This window comes from Varanus komodoensis, unplaced genomic scaffold (genome assembly GCF_004798865.1).
Source record: "Varanus komodoensis strain SLA01 unplaced genomic scaffold, ASM479886v1 scaffold14_1, whole genome shotgun sequence".
NCBI lineage: Eukaryota > Metazoa > Chordata > Lepidosauria > Squamata > Varanidae > Varanus > Varanus komodoensis.
In genome coordinates this window covers 13,524,334-13,549,160 of record NW_025335438.1, presented here as the reverse complement: position 1 = coordinate 13,549,160, position 24,827 = coordinate 13,524,334, and the positions used below count along the sequence as shown (strand labels likewise).

The window sequence follows — 24,827 nt, the reverse complement described above, 5'->3', positions numbered from 1 at the left end:
AAAAAAATGCGGTAAGTGTTGAGTTCTAATACAGATCAAATATATCTATGATGGATTACATTGCATTAACTTACAAAAGGAAAGCACATTAATTGAATATTTCCAGGAAATAATTGTTTATTATTCATTGATTTAAATATTGAAAGGAAAGAACAGTAATGCCCACAAGATAAAGGACTATATAGGTTTTGAAAACGTGTATTTCTGCACAAGAAACCAGTTGTCCTGTGCAAGACTACCTGAGAGTAATACTCGACAGTGAACATGCATCGGATGTGGATATATGGTCAAGTGATTTCAAAGGAGCGCTTCCATATAAAGCTCAGATCAGAATCAAAACTGTGCAACTAAGTTCGCTTTCAAGTGTCCAGTGGCTGCCCCCACCAAAGAATCAAACTTCATTTTAAGCACAGATACGGGTAGACCTATGAGATTGCAGCAGGCTCTGCTGCATGTGCCATTCTGTCCAGCATCCTATAGTTTCCAAGACTGCAGCCAATTCATTTGGGGCAGCGCCCTCAGCCTGCTCAAAATTGTCTTTTGGGCAATGTACAGCCTGTCCTGTTTTTTACTACTGTAGATAACATCATAGTTTTAGGGTCTGATTCTTTTCAGATTTGCACAGAAAAAAAGTCGTACAGGTCCCAGCATATCCCAGCATGCTGGGACTTTTTTCTGCCCATCACAGACATTTTTCTGCCTAACCTGCATAGGCTTGCACACTTAGTATCTACTCTACCATCTTGAAAAAAAATCTCCTTAGCAGCAGACACCTACAACTCCCTCCCTCTCTTTTTACTGCTAGGTAAAACAATTTTTACATTATCTAAAAACTGATTTATATGCTACCTTTTCCACTGGTCATGATGGTTCACATAAAAACAACAGCATAAAATCACAGAACCAATAAAAACTAGAAGCAACTGTCTGGACTATTTTTTGCTGGTTTTGAAATTTTGTTTTATTACACTATCTGCCCTAAAGTCAATACAGAATTCAAGGCAGAACCTGACAAAATCACTTGTACAGTTTTCCAAACTCACCTCAGTAATTTGCCAATCCAGATGCAATCAGAAAATACCTCAGAGGACTTTTGCTTCTTTCCTTCTTGAAACACTGAAAGCCAAGCTATCCTCACTGTACTCACAAGCCAAAACATTCACCTGAATTGTTCCAGGAACTGAGTCCCATATCAGGCAAGGAGTTCAAAGGATCAGACCACAAGCATTCCTAAAAGCAACTCTGTTAGACCCAATTTTAGAAGGTCTAAAGTGACAGTTTAATGAATTTCACTGTATGAATTTGGCAGTGTCTTTTAATGCTAATTTTCCAGTGGAATATGAAGAGACAAGCCTGTATGAGAGAACCTTATGAAAACTCCCTTAGCCTTATGAAAAGGATTTTTAAAAAGGCCCTGAACCCTGAAGGCCAAACAGTCCTTAGATTATTGTTTCTTTTTATTGATAATACTGCCCATTTTCCCACAAATCTTTGATTTCTGCTACAATCCCTGTTAAGAAGGCTTTGGATTCCTATTCAGTTTGCACTGTCTCTTAGCAGCAAAAAAGAATGATGCATAAGATATGAAAAATTACTTTGGAGAATCCAATTGCCTTGAAAGTAGTGAGCATACTGCATTTTTTGAATAACGCTAAGACAATATAGTTCATGTAGGGCTGGGGTCCAGGTTAAACCAGATTAACTGAACTGGCACACAGACCTCACTCTTTCCCACAGTATGCTCTCCAGCCCCTTGAAAATGCTACACTGAAAGTCGAGACCCTACTGGATGGATTGAGCTGTGGTGTGGGGTGCAAGGGGAATACTCCAATATAATTTATTTCACTGTACTAGTTTATTCATTTCATTGCAATAAGACAAAGAGACTTTCTGTAAGCAAACACTTTTTGTGGAAGGTTACTTCCACTTTTGACAAGCAGATCCTGGATCTAAACTACCAACTGCAGTCATATTGTTAACATTTGATACATTACTAAGCAGCAATATTTATATGACAGATGACATGCAGTTGTTTTTCACTGCATGCTGCTTTGATCAGACCAATCCCCAAACAAGTTAACCCTATGTATTTGGATGCAAGATGGCACAGTACTGGACAACTTAAATGGGCAAATAGCCTGGCACAAAGCAAATTACTTGGATGTAAATCTTACTATTGTGATGTATGGCTGTGAGAGTTGGACCATAGGGAAGGCTGAACACGGAATAATTGATACTTTTGAATTGTGGTGTTGGAGAAGATGCCTGAGAGTCCCTTGGACTGCAAGGAGATCAAACCAGTCAGTCTTAGAGGAGATCAACTCTGACTGCTCTTTAGAAGGTCAGGTACTAAAACTGAAGCTCATATTCTTTGGCCACCTAATGAGAAGGAAGGATTCATTGGAAAAGACCCTGTTGCTGGGAACAATTGAAGGCAAAAGGAGAGGGGGACAGCAAAAGAAGGGTATGGAAGAGGTTGAGGTGGCTGGATGGGGTAACTGGAGAGGAGGGTGTGGGGTTTGGTGGACTCCAGCGGATGGTGGAGGACAGGGGAAACTGGAGGAATGTTGTCCATGGGGTTGCAGGGAGTTGGGCACAACTTTGTGACTGAACAACAACAACAAGAAGATCTTACTAAAATCAATAGCATTTGCTTTCAAGTTCTTCTGGAGTTTCTGGTGTAAGCATGATTTATAGTTAGATTTTGCTTCTTGTTGGTTATGCATTGTAACCAACAGCCTGCTGCACCAACAAATGTGTTTGGAATGGGGCGTGCTCCTCATAGCAGAGGCATACTGCCACAGCCATGGCATTATATTAAGGTTCAGACAAAGGTATCAGTGCAGGTATCAAAGAAGGTATCAAAGAAGACTGCTTTGTGGGATACATGACACTTGCTTCTAACAGACAATCCTGAACAGGATTGTGATGGAAAGTGAAGGGGGGTGGAATGCCTGCCACTTTGGGGCCTACTGCTATAGGTAATATTGTTGGTCAGTACATTTGTGACCACAGAGCTTTCCACAGAAGTATCAGGGCCTTTTGAAACAAGGATGCTGGTGGAATTGCACCTTCGTGCCATCCTATCCATGCTCTCCCTTGCCACCTCCCACCGCACTGGACACCTAGGGTAGTCAGGATTGCTCTGCAAGTTAGATGATTTGTAAAGGCTTTAATGAAAGGCACAGCTTATCATAAAACATGCATGAACTTAATCACTAAGCCTGCATTTGACAAAACTGATACTAATACATGAAAGATGATAAAATACACGCCTGGGAACCAATTTTCACGTTCTTTTCACCTATTCTTGTTTGTTTTGTTATAGTAAATTACCTAGTTTTCCTTTTAAAGTCCTCAGTATAAACTTGTCCTCATAAGAAACAGTGCAAGAAGACTTTCAACTTTATAATGTTGCTGAATGATCGAGCAATACATGTTGGGTTTTTAAGTGCTATCATAGAGAAGCATCTCTTGGGGGATGGGAATAAGAGAAAAGATGATCAGATTTATGTAATAGTGGTCTTATTAGGAAGATTTTGCTGAACTGCTGACAATGATGTACAGTAGTGATTCATTGGAATGACGTTTGGGGAAAACGATTCTGCTGCACCACCACACAAAACCAATTAGAGAACTATTTTCTGCGACAGGTCAGGAATTTACATTGTTTCTCATGGAAAGATGTGCTTTTTAATTTCGTTATTAAGATGACATCCATGTCCCTTAAGACTTTTTGGGATGACAATCATTTGCTCATCACACAGAAAAGAACAAATCAGAGAAATCACGTCACCAGTCTGGGACAATGCCAGAAAGTCCAAGCATCGCTCCATGTTTTCCAAATGAACTATTCTGAAAACTAATAAATGGAACAATATATATTGGCAGTGTTTTTGACAGGACCTTTAGCAACACACCAAGGAGAGAAAGTAATGGCAGTACGTATGCAGCAGTAGTGCTTTGGATATATTCGTTAGTCTTATATACAGTACATCCATTTTGCCAATTCAGAAAGGCATCATGAAATACTGTGCATTTTAGTAACCTGAGAAGTGATGCACAGTGGTACTTATGGCAGCAGATTTATTACTTTTTCTTCTCTATGAGCTTCCAATATTCACTATTAACAAAAATGGGAAGGTTAAAGCAATAAGTGGTTTCTTATGAACTCATAAACACATTGGAATACAAGAGAAACAATGCTACCTATAACTAACCCTATTCTCCTCACTATTTCATAGCATTCATAATGTGATAGGTTAGAGGGTGAAATATGAGTCCTAAATAAGTCCTATTTCTTTCAACTATATGCAAGATACTACCCTAAGAGACAAATGAAAGAAATTAGCCATCATATGTTTGAAATGTGTACCAATAGTGGGTTGATGCAGTACTAATCATTTACATTTGCTTATATTCCAAAGGAGGTACTATTCTGAATTCAGGACAGGGTTTGAGACCACTTATTGCTTTAACCTTCCCATTGATTTGAGTGCCTAAAACTGATTTATTGATTACCAACAACGTAAAGCCCTTGAACATAGCTGTGGTTCAACTATACTTGGACTATTATGTACATTTTTGGTCACCACTTCTCAAAATGGGTGTTGCAGAGCACACAACAGTGCAGAAAAGGACAATAATTAAGAGGCCAAAGTATCACTGCGTTGCGGTTACAACATTAGAGCTTTTTAGCTTAGAAAAAAGTGAGTCAACAGAGATCTGGCAGAGAAATAAAAAATTATTCATTCTGCGGAAAAAGTGGATGGAAAGTTGTTTTTACTCTTCTCTTGTAATTAGAACTGGGGAAGAAATTTGGTTCACAATTTTATGCAAACTTATAGAATTATTCAATAAGTCAATAATCTTTTGAAATTTGCATGTCTCTGAATTTTGCAATGGAATTCTGTGATATTTTTAAAGGGTACAAAATGTTTTTATCAGGGTAAAGTGAACATAAAAGCTGTTGCATATGTGAAAATAACATTAAAATACATTATATTAAGGACATTGCTTGCCAAAATTCATATACAGTGGTACCTTGGCTCATGAACTTAATCTGTTCCAGGACTGGTCGTGACCCAAATTGGTCATGAGCCAAGTTAAATTTCCCCATAAGGTTCAATGTAAGTAAGGCTAATACGTTCTGTAACTATTTTTTTTTAAATCAGAAAAATATGAAGCAAAGTGACAGCAACAAAGATTGCAACCATCTCCCCCGCCCACCCCGAGCATGACCGCGATTGTCATCCCTGCATGCGCCCATCATCCCGGTGTGCTGGTGGGGGGAGAGACAGGCATGATCACAGGTGCAGTGGGGGGGGGCAGAGAGACAGGTGCAAACATAGGTGCGCTGGGGGGGAAGAGACAGGCGCGAACGCAGGCGCACTGTGGGGGAGATGGCTGAGATCGGGGTTGCACTTGTGCAGGAAAGATGGGCGCAATCTTGGCCATCTCCCCCCCCCCCCCCCCCCGCCCCCACCCCCCCCCCCCCCCCGGCAGGGGGGGGGGAAATGGCCACGATCACGGTCACCACCCAATGCAGAGTTTGCAACCTGAGTCAAAATTTTTCTGAAATTTTTGTTCGCAACCTGATTTGGTCATGAACTGAGGCATTTGTGAGCTGAGGTACCACTGTAATAGACAAAATATGGTGTACAATATTGCACATTCTAGAGAAATGTGACGTTTTGTCATGACCAGAACATGCATGTATCCACTCAATGTGATTGAAGTCACCCATTGTTGTACCAAAACAACAACAACAAACCGAATTGTTTTCAATGCCTCTCTAATCTCATCATCTGTGTCAAGATCATCATGTACATTTTGGTCATAGCATGTACGCAGTTCTAAATTTCATTTGGGGCCTTGTATTTTCACTTATAGTAATTCTGTGAATTCCATGAAACCTTTTGAAGGTTTTGACACTTGTAGCTTCTTTGATATACAGAGTCCTTCACTTCCTCCTGTATGAGTTTCACTATCCTTCCTATGGATTTTCAATCCAAAGATGACAATATCACATTGGTTCTCTTGATATTATCAACTGTCTGTTGATACTACATCTACTACTACTACATCTATGTTCTCCTGTAAAACAAAGCACTCCAGCCCTTCAAACTTTGCTAAGCAGTTTCTAAAATTAGCATATGTACCCCTATCCACAGTGTCCTTCTTCAGCTGTCTCTGGTGTGTGCGTTCTCTCAGTGGGTCCTTTCTTTCTTTGGCAGACTATTATATACTATAGTGTGCTCATGACATATTTGTACCTTGTCCCCTCAGGCAATCAAAAACATTTTCACTCTCATCCTCTGAACAGAACCATATGAAAAGTCCTTTGGATATCCTAGTTCCAATTTGGACAACAGAAGTTTTGTCCAATATGTTGAACTGGGCTTGGAAAGAGGCCAGAAGTCAAGAGGCCAGATGGTACAAGACTGAAGGCCCATAAGCTGAAAAATGAATGCTAGTATGGAATTTAGTTCAGAACTTGAACAGGATTTCTAGATTCCTATATTCTATCATGCATAGGATGTAGTGAAAAATGCATGTTAAAGACTATAGTTGCAACCCTATGAACAGTTTTGATGCTTAAATTCTGTTGATGATTGTGCATTTAAGCAGCATTTATGCTTGTATGTTACATTTTAAGAACTACAGAAGAAAATCATGAATATAGAAGAAGTTATACGCAGAACCATTTGGTACTTCTGTTGCACTGAAGAACTGAGCACAAGATAACATTCTGTTAGTCTGATCATTAAAGGAGTAGGGTTTTTATTTTTTAATCATTGCATTTTTTGGCTACTGTCTAGACATGAGCTAGCATTTCCTTCTGTAGATCATATCATCTCACTTGCAGAGAGACTTGAAATAAAGATACTTAATTTATATCACATACTTGGAATAAAACATGGAAATGAAGAAGAAAACTCTTCATGCTCTGCTTGTGAGTATTTGGCTGCCATACTAGATGCAGTACTTCATGATGTATCATCTTGGCACATCTTATGTTCTTAAGCATATACCATGAGTACCAGGGGAAAGGCCATTCATTTTTTCAACTTTACTTACTAAGAAGTTTCTAAAAACTAAATAACATGTTCTCACCAGTCATGTATAAAGTAAAATTATCTCCATATTTTTGCTTGAAGGACAATAATAATCCAGTAGAGTCGTTTCGAAACTTCAGAGCTTCTCCCAAGAAAGGAATCCAAGATTTGATTAAAGGAGGCTCTCCAGGTCTCCTGCATAAAAGGTGAAAGAAAAGAAAGCATTCTTATACATTCCTAATGAGATAAATATTTCATCATTTTATGGATTAAATGTGGTGGATCTTGTCCAACACCTTTCAGTGTTGGACTTACACGTGGTGCAAGGGCCTCCTGACTAATTCTGCAGCACATTCCTAACTATGCAAATAAGAAGCAGCTCCACCTGATAGGGAATTCCTCATTTCATGTACCTTAAAGCTGCTAATTAGTCCATAGATTGGGTCACTTTTCTTTAGTAAAATGCAAATATATGGAAAAAAATTATTTATTGTCCCTAGGGAATTGGTTCAGAGAAAAATGTAACTGTAACTAATCCACAGCTCTCTTGTAAAATCTGCTTAGGCTTTCCAAGTTAGATGCTATGCAAATTTAAATTTAAAAAGAAGAAAATATATTCTTCATAAAGTCTTATTTATTATTTTTATTTATTAAAACATTTTTATGCCGCCCCATTCGCCGAGGCCTCGGGGCGGCTTACAACAATACATTAGAAACCACATAAATAAAAATTAAAATATATACATTAAAATAATAATAATTTAAAAAATATACATATATGTGTGTGTGTGTGTATATATATACACAAAATAAAATAAGCCGCCCTGGCCAGATAAGATTCAATAGTATAAACATTTAAAATGCTGCTTGAATAAAAAGGTCTTCGTCTGGCGCCGAAAAACAAATAACGACGGTGCCAGGCGGACCTCTCTGGGGAGCGCGTTCCATAACTTAGGCGCCACCGCTGAGAAAGCCCTCCTCCGAGTACCTACCCTCCTAATTTCTTTCACGGAGGGTTCCCGGAGAAGGGCCTCCCCCGCCGATCTCAGGGGGCGGCTGGGCATATATGGATGTAAGCGCTCCTTCAGGTAACCAGGACCCAAGCCGTTTAGGGCTTTATTGGTCATCACCAACACCTTGAATTGGGCCCGGACTTCAATGGGGAGCCAGTGAAGCTGACGGAGAACTGGAGTCATGTGAACATAACGTCCAGTCCCCGTCAGCAGCCTGGCAGCTCTATTTTGAACCAATTGAAGTATCCGGACCGTCTTCAAGGGTAGCCCCATGTAGAGCGCGTTACAGAAGTCAAGACAGGAAGTCACCAGCGCATGAGTCACTGTTGCAAGGCAGTCGTACTCCAGGTAGGGGGGCAGCTGATGAATCAGCCGAAGCTGGAGGAAAGCGCTCCTCGCTGCTGCTGTTACCTGAGCTTCGAGTGAAAGCTCCGGGTTGAGGAGCACTCCCAAGCTACGGACCTTGTCCCTAGGAGGGAGTGCAACCCCGTTCAGGACAAGATTCAATTCACCTTCCCCGAAGCCCGAACCACCAACCAACAGGACCTCCGTTTTGTCTGGATTGAGCTTCAGTTTATTGGCCCTCATCCAGCCCATTACCTCGGCCAGGCACCGGTTCAGTACAGCCATTGCCTCACCTGGATTGGTGGAAACCGAGAGGTAGAGCTGCGTATCATCAGAGTACTGATGGTTCTGCAGCCCACACCTCCTGATGACCTCTCCCAGCGGTTTCATGTAGATGTTGAACAGCAAAGGGGACAAAATGGACCCCTGCGGTACTCCATGGTATAGCTGCCATGGCGCAGAGCCATAGTCCCCCAGCACCACCTTCTGGGATCAGCCGTTGAGATAGGAGCGGAACCACTGCAAAGCAGTGCCCCCAACCCCCAATCCCGCTAGCCTATCCAGAAGGATACCATGGTCGATGGTATCGAAAGACGCTGAGAGGTCCTGGAGAACCAACAGGGATGCACTCGCCCTGTCCTTCTCCCTGCACAGGTCATCGTACAGGGTGACCAAGGCAGAGTCAGTACCATACCCGGGTCTGAAGCCGGACTGAAATGGGTCCAGATAATCAGTTTCATCCAAGAGTGCTTGGAGTTGTCCCGCCACCACCCGCTCTAACACCTTGCCCAGAAACGGGATGTTGGCCACTGGTCTATAATTAGTGGCCATCTCTGGATCCAGTGATGCCTTCTTCAGGACCGGTCGGACTACCGCCTCCTTTAAAGGGGCAGGCACCCGACCCTCCCTCAGAGAAGCGTTAACCACTTCCAAGATCCAGGTTCCAATCCCGTGCTTGGAATCCTTTATTAACCAAGACGGGCAAGGGTCCAAAAGGCAAGTGGTGGGACGTACTCGTCCAAGCACCTTGTCCACATCATCAGGCCACAGTAACTGAAATTCATCCAATAATTCTGGACAGGACGGTAGCGTTGGTGTCTCCCTTAAAACCTCTGAATCAATAGTGGAATCCAGCTCGTGACGAATCTGAGCGATTTTCTCCCTGAAATGCCTGGCAAAGTCGTCACAGCGGGCCTTTGAGGGTGGAATCAGATCTTCTTTCGGACTTGGACGAACCAGGCCTTGCACCACTTGAAAGAGCTCCGCTGGACGGCATTGTGAGGAGGCAATGGAAACGGAAAAAAATCTCTTTTTCGCTGCCCTCACCGCCACAGCATAGGCCCAATAGTGGGCTCTTAAGTGTGTTCGGTCAGATTCATCCCGTGATTTCCTCCACCTACACTCTAGACATCTCCCAACCTGCTTCATCACCCTCAATTCAGGAGTATACCAAGGGGAAGAGCGGGCACTGCCTGGTGGGGGAGGACGCTTAGGAGCGATCGTGACTACAGCCCTGGTCATCTCCCGATTCCACAGTTCGACCAGAGCCTCTACAGGAGCACCCGTCTTGTCAGCCGGAAACTCCCCCAGGGCCTTCAGGAATCCTTCTGGATCCATCTGGCTCCGGGGGCGGACCCACACAATCGGGTCCACACCCTTACAGAGGGAGAGGTCGCTCTTGAGCACAAACCTCACCAGGAAGTGATCTGACCATGACAGGGGAGTCAAGCATAGATTCCTCACCCTCAGACCACCCTCTTCCTGCCCCGTCGAGAAAACCAGGTCCAGAGTGTGTCCACGTTCATGGGTTGGGCCGATGACATGTTGAGACAGCCCCATGGCCATCATGGAGGCCATGAAGTCCTGAGCTGCCCTGGTCAGACTAGCCTCGGCATGGAGATTGAAGTCCCCCAGGACCAACATCCTGGGGGTCCTCAACACCAGGTCCGAGACAGTCTCCGTCAGCTCAGGCAGGGAGACTGTTGGGCAGAAGGGTGCACGGTACACCAACAGAATCCCCAATCTGTCTCGATCACCCAACCCCGAGTAGAGACACTCCAGCCCTGGTCCCGAAGGGACAGGAAGTCCCATGAGAGAGATGGAGGCTCGGTAAACCAAAGCGACCCCCCCTCCCCTCCCCTCCCCTCCGGCCGTGAACAGTGCTGGACCAGATACCCAGGCGGGCACAATTGGGAGAGGGCAACATCCCCCCCCTCCCACCCAGGTCTCCGTTATGCAAGCCAGGTCGGCCCCCTCATCCACAATCAAGTCATGGATGAGGGCAGATTTGTTATTGACCGACCTGGCATTAAGCAACAGCACCGTCAGGCCCGAGGGGCGACTGACAAGACTCCCTGGCACCCTCTGGCTGGAAGCAAAACCAGAAGTAGGGACAGGTGTCAGCCATCTGTCCCTCCTTCTTCTATGTGGACACGTTAAGCTCCCACCGCTGTTACGTCCATTGCCCATAACCACCCCAATGGTGGCGCCGGCGTGCTCCCCAGGAAACACAAGCGGCAACATGGCCAGAGACGACTCCATAAAACAAGTTAAAAACACTTTAAAATTATAAAAACATTTAAAAATTCACCGCCCAGCAGGAGGGCCTAACACAGTGAAAGTGAAAGCCCCCTGGCCAGCCCAGCCCCCCGCTCGCCCCCCCCAAATGGCGGCAACCGCCCTTTGGCCGACACCCTTTGGCCGCCGGCCCCGGCTGCCGCCGGCGCTTTCAAGCCGCCGGGCTCCCGATGCCCCGCCCCGTCCGGGCATGCCTGCCAGGCATGCAGGGGCATGGTGGAGCAGCCAGGTGGGCGATGGAATGGCAGAGCGGCGCGGAGTGGCGCGGTCTTCGCGGTGTAGGCTGGCGGCGCGCAGTAGTTCCTCTCCGGCGCAGTAGTTCCTCTCCGGCGCAGTAGTTCCTCTCCGGCGCAGTAGTTCCTCTCCGGCGTAGCTGCCGGGGCACAGTTGTTGCTCGGTTATATGAGCAACTTAGATGTTTTCTTTTTTATTTGAATATATAGCTTCCAGTATGTTAAAACAAATAAACATAGATTTCAATTAAAATAAAGTTTAATAGCTAAAGACACAATTGCTAACAATCCTGACTCAAGGCAGTTACATTTGTCTGCTTAGCAGCCCTGCTTAGCTTCCCAAACTGATTTCATAGAAAGGAACAGAAGCCAAGTCTGTTACACAAAGGATTAAAACACACACACACATATATATGAAAAGTCTCTGATGCCACAGCCCCATCTGGAAAGGTGACTTGTAGTACATGTGGAACAACTCATTTTGATTAATCGTAAGATATTTACTAGCTTGAATCTAATCAAAGATCAAGGGATCACAAGCTTAACTGCTATCATACATGGCATAGAAATTTATGTGGCTGGATTAACCCTACTGTAGCCTCGCATGAAATGTTAGAAGAGATACTTTAAATGAAAAAGAAACCTTTTGCTGCTGATTATTACTATTATTAAGTTAGAAACTGTTGGTTTTAACAATCTAAGTGTAGGATGAGATTTTTTTTCAGCTTTCATAAAGCTAAGAATATTGGCCATAAAAAAAATCAGGAATGACTGTCTACCATTAATTAGATGATCCCGTTATAAAATTACAAACCAGAAAAACAATTTTAAAACTGTTTAAACATTGCAGCTCAATTTAACTATATTGTGAACATATATGGACTATTGATGTATATGGAATTAACAGAATTTTCACAAGGAAACATCTCTGCCCACAAGGAGAGTACAATTTCATTTCTGAAAGTAGGAAAGATGGGAATGCTTAGGCAAGGGTAACAGAGAAAAATGATGGGAACAAGGGAAACATTAGCAGAGTTATTACACTTTGACCTTAAGGGACATGTAAAGGGCCATCAAATGCTTTGGATGATCCAAGGTCAGAAAAGCAGCTCCATCCTTGGCCTGGGGATTCAGGCCAACTTGGCTCTCGCTTTCCCCTGCAGAAAGAATGGTGCTGACTGCTTATGCGAAGACTTAACTGTGGCATCAGGAAAGAGGTTCTGGGGTGTTCTGTGGGGGTTGCAGATTGTGGCCATGAAGATACCACTTATCATGATGATGCTCCAGCCTCCTGCCCTTTCCATTTAAAGCACTTGAAACTAGATGATCCAAATCTGGTGTGTATGTGTGCATTTGTGTGTGTGTGTGTGGGGGGGATTTGTGTTAGCTTGCTAACAAAAAGGCTTCACCATGTTAAAGCTAGTCAGCTAGGCTGGCTTTAAAGTACAAATGAAGAGTGTTGCAGAACTCAATAACAAGAAACAGGAGCAAAGTTAGAATGCTTAGTCATTAGGGGGAAAGTGGTTTAATAATTATCATTATAACTTGGTTTCAAAATGAGTAGCTTTCCTCCCATCCAAAGTGAAATGAGCAAACCATGCCTTTGAGGCAGGTCCTTTTAGTTAAGGGCCAATTGCTTGGAGTATCTGGTGCTTCACTCTTTTAACCGATGCCATGTTTTTGTATTAATCATACTAGGTTCACTGCCCCTCCACTGTTGCATGTTCACTAAATGTTTACTTACTAAACACAGTATTTTAAATGGTCTGATTCTCAGTGACTGCCTGCATATCTCTGGGTGTGATAGCCTTGGCATATCAGCTAAAGATTCTGGCCCCGCCTCTCTATCGGAATCAGAATCTGTATACACAAAGCCTTGAAAGATTTTTATAGGGGAGTGGCCCCAATTCCTCCAAAGGCAAAGAGGGCCTCCATGTTCTCCTTACTTGTCTAGGATACCAGGAATCCTCTGAGGTTAGAGGATTACTTACTTGGAAGTAAGCTGCACTGAATGTAATGAGAAACGAGCAGGCATGTATAGGATAATCCTTGACCATTGGATAATACTAGGTGGGTATGGGAAACAGGGCTTACAAAATATCCAGCTGGTACAATGTTGCTCATCCTTGAATTCTCTTAATTATGATTTTCTACAGGGAGTGGTGTGCCTTCGTGGGTTTTAAATGTTTTATGTTTTTCAATATGTAATTAATTTTTAAGTGAATTGACTTCATGGAATTTAAACTGCCTATGGGCATAATCCTTTGCATGCTTTGAGAGAAAACAGTCTTGGATCTTCCAGCATTCCTCAGCCAGCCATGATGCCTAGAGGATCCTGGTAGCTGTAGGACTTTTTCATGGCTACTTGGGGTATTCTGGGTGTTGTAGAATTTTATCTGAACATGCATGCTATACCTTAACTATATATGTAGGATAAAAGCCAACATGAAGTTTTCATTCTCCATGAACAACAAAATGGAGAAGAGCTTATATGGATTATATCAACAACATTCTGACAGGTCACACACATTCCTCAATAAAGTTCTCAAAACTACTAACTTCTTTGGATGGTATACCTGTTATTCCTGATTTCTGTGGATGGCCAGCTTTCACTTTAGGAACTAGACAATATATTGCTTAACTAACATCATGACAGATACATTTAGATAGGCAGTCTGTCATATCCTAATTTAATGCACCTAATTTCAACCTCCCTGCTCTGTCGTTCGGTCAAAAGCTGTATTCTTCACTGGCTTTCTGCAGGGTAGAAAAGACATAGCTCAGAAATCCAGGAGAAAATTAACTTAATGCTCCAAGTCTGCAGGATCATATCAGGGAGACATCTTGCTATCACAAAGATGCATGGGTCATTGCTTGCTTCAGACATGTTTAGTTCAGCAAGAATAAACTTAATACTGCAAAATAAGTGAGACTCACAACAAAATGTTGCAATATTGAATGGCCCTTTTCAGTGTTTCAGAAAGCCAAGGCAACTATAAACATTCCCTTTCTTTCTCCCCTCTTTCCAATTTCCCATTTCTCCCTCCATTGGGCACTGAGCATTCTGCTGTTTAGTCCTCATTGGGCTTTGTTCCTCCTCGGATCCTTATTAGATTTTCTCACCTTAAGATATTTTTTGTCCACCTGCAGACGTCAGAGTACTCCAAAGCATGCTGATCCTTCCTTCTTGCCTCCTAGGTGTTACAATCCTTTAGGAACTCACCAGTTAACTTTACTATTTTAAAGACTGATACTATCAAGCTTTTCTATATCTGAAGTTCTGGAGGAAAGAACACTGGTGCTGCTTATAACCCTTAGCATAATGATAAGAGAAGTGCATCTTCATTTCTGTTTTCGTTTACAGAAATGGAGGTAATTTTAATGGCTGATGGCTCTCCTCTAAGTGAAATGGCATACTACTCTCTGTCTGTCTGTCTAAATTAACCTATGAATATGTAAGTGAGTGAAATGTTTTAATGCACAATTTTTAAAAAGGTATAAAACACACCTATCAGGTTTCTTATAGGCCTTAATATTTTATACTCCTTTAAAATGTAACTGAATCAAATTATTCCATACAAAATTTGGGTGCAAAACTGAGATAACCAACCTGTCCCTGAATGATTGGAAGGAGTTATTCTCAAACCAAAAAATGCTCTGTCAAAACTGCAGAAAGATGTGGCCCCTACAATAATATATTTAAAATATATTAAAGGAACATGAAAAGTACAATTCAAGTATATCTAGTGTTATTTTTACAAACAATCTTTGACCAGTTCTCCAAGTTCTTCTTTAGAGCCTCTATCTTACCCATTTACTTCTTCATTAGTTATTTCATCCTCCTGCACAAGTCCTTACCCAATATTGTGTTAAGAGTGAGTATGAGGATCAGCTTTCTATTTGAAAGCAATATGCTTTGGGACCTCACATGGCTTTTGTATCTGTTTAAGATGAATGAAGTGTTTAGAATTTCAAAGAAATATCCTTATCACAACACCCTGCACTCCTGCATCAATGTTCCTTATAACATGGAGAACCATGACTTCTGAGCTACAAATCAAACATGAATGTCGCTTTCCCTTCAATTCCTTTTAACATGTTTGGAATGAATGAATGGATTTATTTATTACAGGCATTTCTATCCCGTCCTATCATCAAGAGCTCAGGACGGTTTACAATCTTTTTTTATTTTGTAAAATGAAAAAAAAAAAAAGATATTTTCTATGGAAGTGCAAACTTATTAGCCTTTTTGTAGGTCCACTTCTTATCCTCCTACATAAGGACATCTTCATGGTCAGTATTTCAATTATTCTTTGTATGTTCCAAATGTTATGTTAAACCCTGCCCCCTGCACACATGCACACACCCACACCCACACCCACACACATGCACAGTTGCTTGGACAGGAAAGTGACTGATGGTTAAGAACTGGCCACTTCAATATTATGAAGTGCATGCTGTGTGCATGCCAACATGTATTATAGACAGATCTGATTAATGTTTATCCCAAACAAGAGATTACTATATGTCTGTTTCTGGTTGTAAACAGACATTATTAAACAGAAGGTTTATGTTCATGTAAGGCAACTACAGGTGTTGCCTATATCTGATGTATTATATTCCAAGAGAGGAATTCACTTGTTTAGTTCGTTTAGTGAGAATTAAACTGGAAGAAAAGTGGGGCACATTTTCTCTTTCTCTTTCATAAATCTCAACAGCAGAGGAAGTAGACCAGACGGACATGCTTTACTTTGGATAAGGGTACTAAATTCTCTTTAAAAGGGGTGGTGGGGATGGATACTGGAACAGATAGATGCATGGAAACAACTAATATGAACATGGCAGAACATTTTCAATATATTCACTTTATCATAATATTAAAAAGCTTTAATATGATATTCAGCACCTTCCTGAGGACTTCTAACATTATCAAAACTTGGAATGAAAATAGGTGCAGAGATATTCTGAAGAAACTTGTTGCAGAAGTCTATTTATTGATTTTTAAGGGATATTTGGAAACAAGAACTGAAGAAAATGGAATTTATGTAGCCTAACCACACAACTCCTAATGTCAAAACCAATGTTCCTTTAAATATGTGTATAGCAGCTATGTGGACAGAAGGCCCTGATCCAGATCTTAACACCTGTTTTTCCAAAGCTAGGATTAAAATACTGACTTGTTGTCCTGTACCTACTCTAACGGAAAAAAAAAGAAAGGAAAGAATGAATAAATTTAAAAGGTGAAATTGGCCTGCTTTAGCTGTAGTGTTAGGCAGCACCTAGTATTTTCTCAAAGTCATTGTTTATGTAATAGACTGGAAATAAAATATTATTGCTTTGATTACATTCCAGTCTTAGTTTCCTTCTGTTCATATTCATGATAATTATGAAAATGGGGGGGGGCTGTGACTCTACCAGTTGTCTTTTCATGGCTTTGTGTACCACCTTGGGAAACGCCACTTAAATTCTGTATCATCTCCTCCCATAGATACCTTTAAGGTCACATCCAAACCATCTTCAGAGGCCCTTTTCCAGGTCTTCTACCAAATGGAATGAAGTGGCTGGCTTTTCAGTGGTGGCACACTGATTGTGGAATGTTCTTTCCAGAGAAGTGTATGTGGCCCCTGAGTTCCCAACTTTTTTAGTCCCAAATAAAGAAGACCTTTCTATTTTCTAGGCTTTTTCATCTTCTATATTTTTAAAGCAGTAGTATCTTTGTTGAATTAAAAGTGTTAATTTGTTAAATGTAAACATTTAAAATATAACAACTTCTGTAAACCTGTTTTGGCATTTCTTAATATTTAAATATATACTAGGACGGCCTCAAAAATTAGAAGTGGCCTGGCCTTCTCCTAATCTCTAAGAGGCCCTGTGGATTGCTACCTTTTTCATCTCTGAACTTCTATCATCTTCCTAGGATGCAGCCTTCTTTTAATGGTATGTCTGTTATTTCATTTATACCCTGAAACAGCTTGAATCTCTATTTAAAAGACAAAGAAAATGGGGTCTGTTCAGGAACTGACATCTAAAGGCTTTTGCTGATGTATATAAGACAAGTAAGATATTGTGGTAATTTTAACTGGAAGCCTCAAGACAACAAAATACCAAATATTAAACTAATAACTTTCCTGTTTTCATGAAAAACGGTGTGAATATATTAGTCCGTCAGTAATCAATTAAAGATAGGGAACACAGAATTCCTTATAATTAAAGGAATAACCCAAGGATGGGAAATATGTAGCCCTTCAGATTTGTTGGACTTCAGCTAGGGCTGATGGGAACTCCAGTCCAACAGATAGGCCATACCTTGATAACAGGCAGAACAACTAGTTTCAGCCAATGGAATTTGTGATACTGAAGAACTCAACAAAGCAGCATTCTCAAATGGAGAGCAGGAGAAAAAAGAACATGTGGACTAATAATGATGGATATTCAAGTATATGAATGCAAGTTCATCTTTGCTATGCTTGCTGTTACATGTTGTGTTCATTAGAGGGTCTTGTAATTAGAAGACCACAGCTTGGATCCTAAGATACGCTAACTTAAGGAGGTTGTTTTTTAAAAAAAATCTGTTCTCCATCTCCCCTGGGGAAAGCTTCTTCTGAAGTTGGCCCTCTCCTAACAAAGTTGGTATGGAAACTAAAGGCAAGGTCCTGATGTATGTTTGCATGTAAGTATTTGTTACACTTGCATGCCAGCCCATAGCCCAAAGCTTGGTGCCCTCAGTGCTGGACTGCAACTACCAGCATTCCCAGCCAACATGGACTGTGGTGAGGGCAGCATAGGCTGATGTACAGAATTGCTGGTGTTCATTAGTAAACTGGTCTATGGCTGTGTCACATTTCATTCCACAACAATGTAATTGACATTTTTGATTTAGTTCCTGATCGCCCAGGAACGCCTAGATGTTTGTGATGTGCAGCCAGAGTTTTAGTGTGAGATTTAAGCAATTATGCCTGAATGAAACTAAATTTGAAAACAGGTGGCCTGGTTGTGCTAACACAAACCTGATCACACACTTGTTTCTTAATACACTACATTGAGTTTTATGAACTATAGGACACAGTTTAATCAAGCTGTCTTTCATGCATCAGGATAAAGAAACGAAGGCGGCCACAACAGTGTACAGTATATTCAACATTCAGCCTGGAGAAGAGATTAAGGGGAGACATGACTGTGGTCTTCAAATATCTGAAAGACGATTATTCAGAAGACAGGTCAGACATGTTCTCTGTGGCTTTCGAGGACAGGATTAGAATCAATGGAGGAAAGTGCAGAGAAGTAGATTTCAACTAAATTTTAGGAGCAACTTTGTAATGGGGAGAACTGTTCAGCAGTGGAACTGATTGCCTCATGGGGCTGTGGGTTTTTCTTTGCTGGAGGTATTTAAGCAGTGGCTGGATGGCCAGTTGTCATGTACACTGTAACTTCAAGCTGCACTGCAAAGCCTTTATTGAGTGGGAGGGGGACTGGATCAGGGGTTCAGAACCTCAGTTCCAAGGGCCTAAACTGAGCCTTCACTGTGAGGCAGGTGACTCTACCCTCTTCTACTGTTCCACCTCCCCTAACCACCCATCATTTGAAAGATTTCTGGCTTGTATTCCATTTTTTACCATTGCAAACCTGCCCTGAAGAAAGAAGTTCACACTACAATACGATAGTGTTACATTGCAAAGGCCATTCATAAACAGCTATTGCAGTTTCAGCTTTCTATAAAGAGCCAATTAATTCCTCCAAAATATAGCACATTTTTCCATGTGTATGGACCAACCAGAGACACCAATGAATATTGTAAATGAATATTACACTAGACCATGCAGTTCAATAGTGAAAAAAGCTATAAAAACCCCCTCATATATTCTTATTAACTGCTTCAAAGTATAAATTCTACTCTTGATGAAGTTCCTTCCCTTTTGCTTTGACCTGTGGCCCATTCTGCCTTCAGCTCCACCCAACAAGAGGGGGTGGAATGCTCTGGTATGCACCCACCAAGAGCTTCTCCAAAATTAATTTTGTTCTCTGGCCTGAAAGAGGTTCAGGACTAGATGATCTCTGAGTTTTCTTCCAACTCTATGACTGCTTGGATAAGGGGAATGTCAAACATATTCTTTCAAGGCCCTTCTGCACTAGCAATTCTGATCCTAGCTGATATTAACAAAGACTTTCCCACAAGATGCTGGAGACTTTGTTTAAAGGCAACCACTGGAGAGCTAGTGATGGGCAATGGAATACAGCTCTGGAAATGCTCTTCTACCACCCTGATAATGGGTCTGCCACTTGCTGTGACATTCTGTTGCAGCCAGAACCAGCAGAAGTGGGTGGGCTTCAGTGGTATAGTGGATCCAGGGCTCACCAGGAATATGATCTTGTATTTTAAATCTCTGCTCTGTTGCTAGATTTTATTTTGGCTTTTTTTTTTTTTTTTTGCCGAACACTGTCATGTGTGGACCGTACCCATGCTGTTTCTGCAAGTGTTTAGCAAGCCACATGAATTAATAGAGTAGACCTCATTACTTGTGCATCCTGCAGAGAGCAGATGCATTCAGTCAGAACCCTGAAAAATACAGAATTACCTGTCCTCAGACTAGCTATCCAGTGAAGCACTCTATTGGGCTGTGAGAGCCAAGAATATGGTAGGGATTTTTGCTCTTCCTCTAGTTTCAGTATGACTCATTATAGGTGCTGCTTCTACAATGGCCATTCCTACTACAGCCAATTATATAGAGAGGTTTTGCTGTGATTGGAACCAATGATGCAGATTGATAGCTGCAGAAAGAACATGAGGATACGTTTTTTGTGTTGCTCAGACCAAATTTCTGGGTTATCTCTGGGAAGGCAGAGGTTTGCCTTTATTTACTGACCTTAGCATTTAATCCAAACATCTTGGTCACCTTGTTGGTTTGGCCACTGTGTGGCTAAGAGACCCCCTCCCTGCTTCAGGAAAGGGAGACACAGATAGAGCCAACTAAACACTTGTTCATTCATTGGACCTTCTACATTGTAGGCATGTAGTGGCCAAAGCAAACCATTCCCAGAATTTTATGCTCCAGAGTTGGAAAGAGGTGGTGGGTTTACCAGCAGAGCTAAGTTGCTTCCCAACCCTGGAGTTAAAGAGGGCTCAGGAATTATTGTGGGAGACACATATGAAGGTGGGCTTCCCTTTAAATAGTTTGGCCCCAACCTGTTAAGAGCTTCAAAGGTCAATACCAACACTTTGAGTTTTGTTCAGAAAAGGACTGAAAGCCAGTTCAGCTAGCGAAGAACAAGATATCATATGATTATATCAGCCAACCTGCTTATGCGTTGATATGTTCAAAGTAAACAGATGCACAGACAGTTGGATATAATACTCTACTACAGACTGTACTACTCCAGTTATGCTTGGGAGAACAAATATACAATTGAAATTCCAATAGCTGGAGTGAGTGAAAAGAAAATGGCTAAACCATTCATGGTACAGTTTGAATTTCAAGTGACCTTCCAGAAGCCACTTTTCCTATTTAGCAAAAAACTATGAGAATAATTTTATAGAAGTCCGTATGAAATGTTTAGTTTCACTCCAATTTCCACATTTTTAAAAAATGTTACCCATCTCAAATGGCTAAAGTCTTCTTCAAACAACAGATCAGAAAGCTATGTCAAAAAGCCCATCCATGACCTTTGTTTGGAAAAAAAATAGAAGCACCCTTGCAGATACATTTGAATTCCAGTCTTGACAATATTTAAAATAATTGTCAGCTATAAATAAAACTGTAAGATTATATTTTAACATCCAGATATTAAGATCAAAACCCATGGCAGTTTTCAAAATGGTAGTTGCTTCCAATATTTTTTCTTTTACACATCAAGGATGATAGAAGCTTCTTTTTGCTGTCAAAGTGATCAAAGAAAGATTGAGGAAAGATCTATAAACAGATGCTGCCCAGTGACAAAATTTAACAAACAAGATTGCAGGGCCAGATGTTTGAGTGACCTTCGGACTACAGAACATGTTGGCATGGTGTTGATTTATATAGCTGTTGGCAGGGTCTTTCGATCCAGCAGCTGGAAAAAAAATCTAAATTATGGAAATATTTCCCCCCTTCTTTTCTTCGCTAACTATAAAACCTGAAACTACTGGTCAGTGGGGCTGAAGGCTGTCAAAGAAGTTGAATTCACCACACAACTCTGCCAGTAGGTATCACATCAAAGAGGAGTTAGCTGAATGAACACGAACATCTTGAGGCTGTGCCATTTGGCACCCCCTTCTCAACTTTCAACAGCTGTTTCTTGAGTGAATACAGATGCAAATTAACTATACAAAACTGTTTTACATTTCAGTTTCACACACCATATATAGCAATGAACACATCCTAATGGCAAACACAATAGTGAACGGACATCAATCAGTAGCAAATAGATTATAAATAATTTTGTCCTCTTTTGATCATGTGGCTTTATTAAATAATACATCGAGTTAAAGCAGGGAGTCCTGTTTTGAAAAAGTTCTGAGCAAGTTCAGAAATATAATAGAAATTATGACTGCCAGTAAACATAACATTGATTATGCCAGATATATTTTAGGACTTACATTCTATTTCAGAAAGGGTTCCAGTGTTTGCTGTATTATAAATTGAGTTTTATATTAAAAGAATATAGAAGGATCAACTATTCTGCTCCCAAAATTCTGACATCCTTTCAAGAACAAACTGCCACAAATTGCTCAAATAAATGTAGAAAGCAGGAAAGGTTTCACTTTGTAACATTAAATGTGATTGAAGACTGCACAGCTCTTCTTACGCTTTTGGACATTTTGTCACTTTACCTGGAGAAATATACACTGCTTATTCTGAATTGGTGCTGATGTCCAGCACTTGTCACAACCACTCTCTGTCAAGCATTTCACAAAGTGTTGCAAAATGACAGATCAGGATGTCTGAATAGATGGAGCCCCGGGAAAAACAGAACAGATAGAAAATTCATGACTCTAAACTACATCAAAGCGACTTCTGTCAACATCATGTCAAAAGAAGAGGAAAAAGCGAACTGTTCATTTTAGACAGTTTTTAAAAATATTATCTAAAACACTTTTGCAAGTATGAGCTAAGTGTAATGAAAAATTAACTTCACATACAGTATGATATCCCATATGTGCCAAAACTACATTTGAAATAATCTAGGAATAATGAAGTTCCACAAGTAGATATTGTCTGGCAGTTAAAATCAGTGGCATCCAAAGGAAATGTATGAAGTATGTATCAGTTTAAAATAGAAAAAAAAAAAAAAAACCATCTGGCTATAAAGAAACAGAAATACTCTAGCTGGTATGTTAGTTAGATTCTCAGAATCCCTTCTACTGGTTTACTGTCAGTGAGTTAATTTTGCAAGATTAACTCAGTGCTCTATTTAAGAAACCTTAACTGAGTAATCTATTGATGTAAGCAACAAACATTACAAATGATTTAAACACGAACCATATCTTCCTTGCATTAGTTTGGTTATGGTTTAAATTATAGCTTTTTGGCATGATTTTGTTCTTATTCACTTGTCTTTAAATAAAGCTTTCTGGTGATCTCCCATCTAGGTACTAGCTTGGCATAACCCTGTCCAGGTGTTTTATTTCTTTAGACAGCCATCTCTTTGTGCACAGTTCTCTCTGTTCTGTATTTACCTATAAGTCAGGATGGAAACTTCTGGTCCTCCAAATATTGTTCAACTGAAACTTTCTTCATTCTTCATCACTGGCTATGTGAACTACACCAATGGGAACCAAGTGGTTAAGAGTGGAAGAAAAATGAAAAAAGGAAGCATAATCATTCCCTTGTCTCCACTGTTTCAACAACTACAAATTCTGCAGCTGCATCCACAGCAAGATGATCCTTGAAAACCACCATTATTTCCCCAGAAGTCCCTGGGAAAGCTACCTCATGATGGCATTGCATGGTTCCCTTGAGAATTCAGGGATTGGAGTTGGGTCAACTTTTTTGCCTTCATTGGTAAGTGCCCTCATTTTGCTTGCCTTCTTGAAAAATTGCAGACATGTACCCTCATTTTGCTAGCCATGTTGGGAGGCAAAACAAGGAGACTAAGCTACTAAAGCTAAAGCAGCACTGCTTATGCTGCGATAGTCTTTTCTACATGACCTAATGTAATGTTAAAGAGTTGAGGACTTTACTTAAAGTCCCATAACTTGGGCAATTTCATAGACTTCTAGGTTGTTCTACAAGTGATTCTGAATGCTCCTTAAGATGACATATTTTAAGCTATTTCTCATTCCACAGAAACATTACAGAAAACATATGATTTTGTGTGCTTCCTCCTCCTCCTTCCTCCTTTTCATTATTTCTCCAGTAAGAACTAAAGTTAAGATTATGTGATAACTGTAGTTTTATTTTACAATACTGTAACTAATGATAGTAGATGGGTTAAAAGTGGGAGGACTTTAATAAACAGTAGGGAAGATTAAAAGATCAGCATAATTAGAAGTTCAGAGCAAATAGAAAAGGGTGAAACATTCTGAAACCATGGTTAGACACTTTTGGAAACTGAAGCTTATAACACCATTTGAAACTCATGTCTAACCATGATTTCAAACTCTGGTTTAAACCAAACCAGAGTTAGTTAGACAATATTGCTCACAAAGAAAGGGAAGACTTATAGAACTACCCTCACCACAGTTCTCATTTTAACATGGTGCTGACTTCTAAAGAGAATAATGGGTGGCCAGCTACACTGGTAACCGGCTTTTTTCCACAAAAGCAGAGAAAGCAAAAGGTCAGGATGGGATCCTAAGTCTGGAAGGTGTTCTGAATGCCTCCAAGCAGTGTTATGCAACTGGTTGCCCACTGAGAAAGATGAAGAGGTCAGCTAAACACTGGAAAGGAATTTGAGAAAGGGAGAGAAGAATGAGAGTCTGCGCAAGAGAGGCAAGAAAGAATTTTTTTATAAGAGTGAAGGAGAAAATGCTACAAAAATCTGAGTGGGATGGTGTAAAGTGGTGTCCTGTAACAACAGGGGGTTGTACTCGATGGCCTTCATGGCCCCTTCCAACTCTACTATGATTCTATGAGATGGGGAGGAGAACATGCTACAAAACTGAAAGGTTGGAATCTGTATATGTGGTAAACTACTAAGCTACAAATGCCACTTTTCTGTTATGAACCTCTGAGCACTGGGCTGATTTCATCCACCAAGGCAGCAACTGAGCAGTAAGGCAAGACAGAATCCTTTCTCAGTTGAAATTGGCTCCAGCTCTCCTAAGCTCTGACCCATTCCTGTATACCTGTCTGTCTGTCTTGGCTCTGACTCTTGATTCTGGCAGAATCCGGTCTCCCAATTTGTCCTTTAGACCTGACCCACCTTGGACTGTTTCTCAAAACCCAACCCTGCCACATTAATTGGAAATACTATGCTTGCATAGTGCTAATGGCACACATATATGCATAATTATCAGCTGAAAAATCAATTGTTGATCAGCAAAGTTTCAATGGATTCTAGCCATTGTCTTGATCCCTGGTTTAGATGCATTCATGTTTTTTAAAAACCTTTAGAATGCCTTGTTGAATGGGTAATATGTATGGGCATTACTATTCATTAATACTGAAGAATAATCAGAAGGATTG

At 41.0% G+C, this 24,827-nt stretch overlaps 1 protein-coding gene across 1 annotated transcript in view; it reads right to left on the bottom strand.

Moving 5' to 3' along the window:
- LOC123020571 (cytochrome P450 7B1) overlaps positions 1–24,827 on the bottom strand; it is a 113,016-nt gene that overhangs the window by 21,781 nt on the left and 66,408 nt on the right. The window contains exon 2 of the mRNA XM_044424456.1: positions 7,117–7,253. Within this exon, the coding sequence (XP_044280391.1) occupies positions 7,117–7,253 (137 nt within the window). The remainder of the gene's footprint in view (positions 1–7,116; positions 7,254–24,827) is intronic.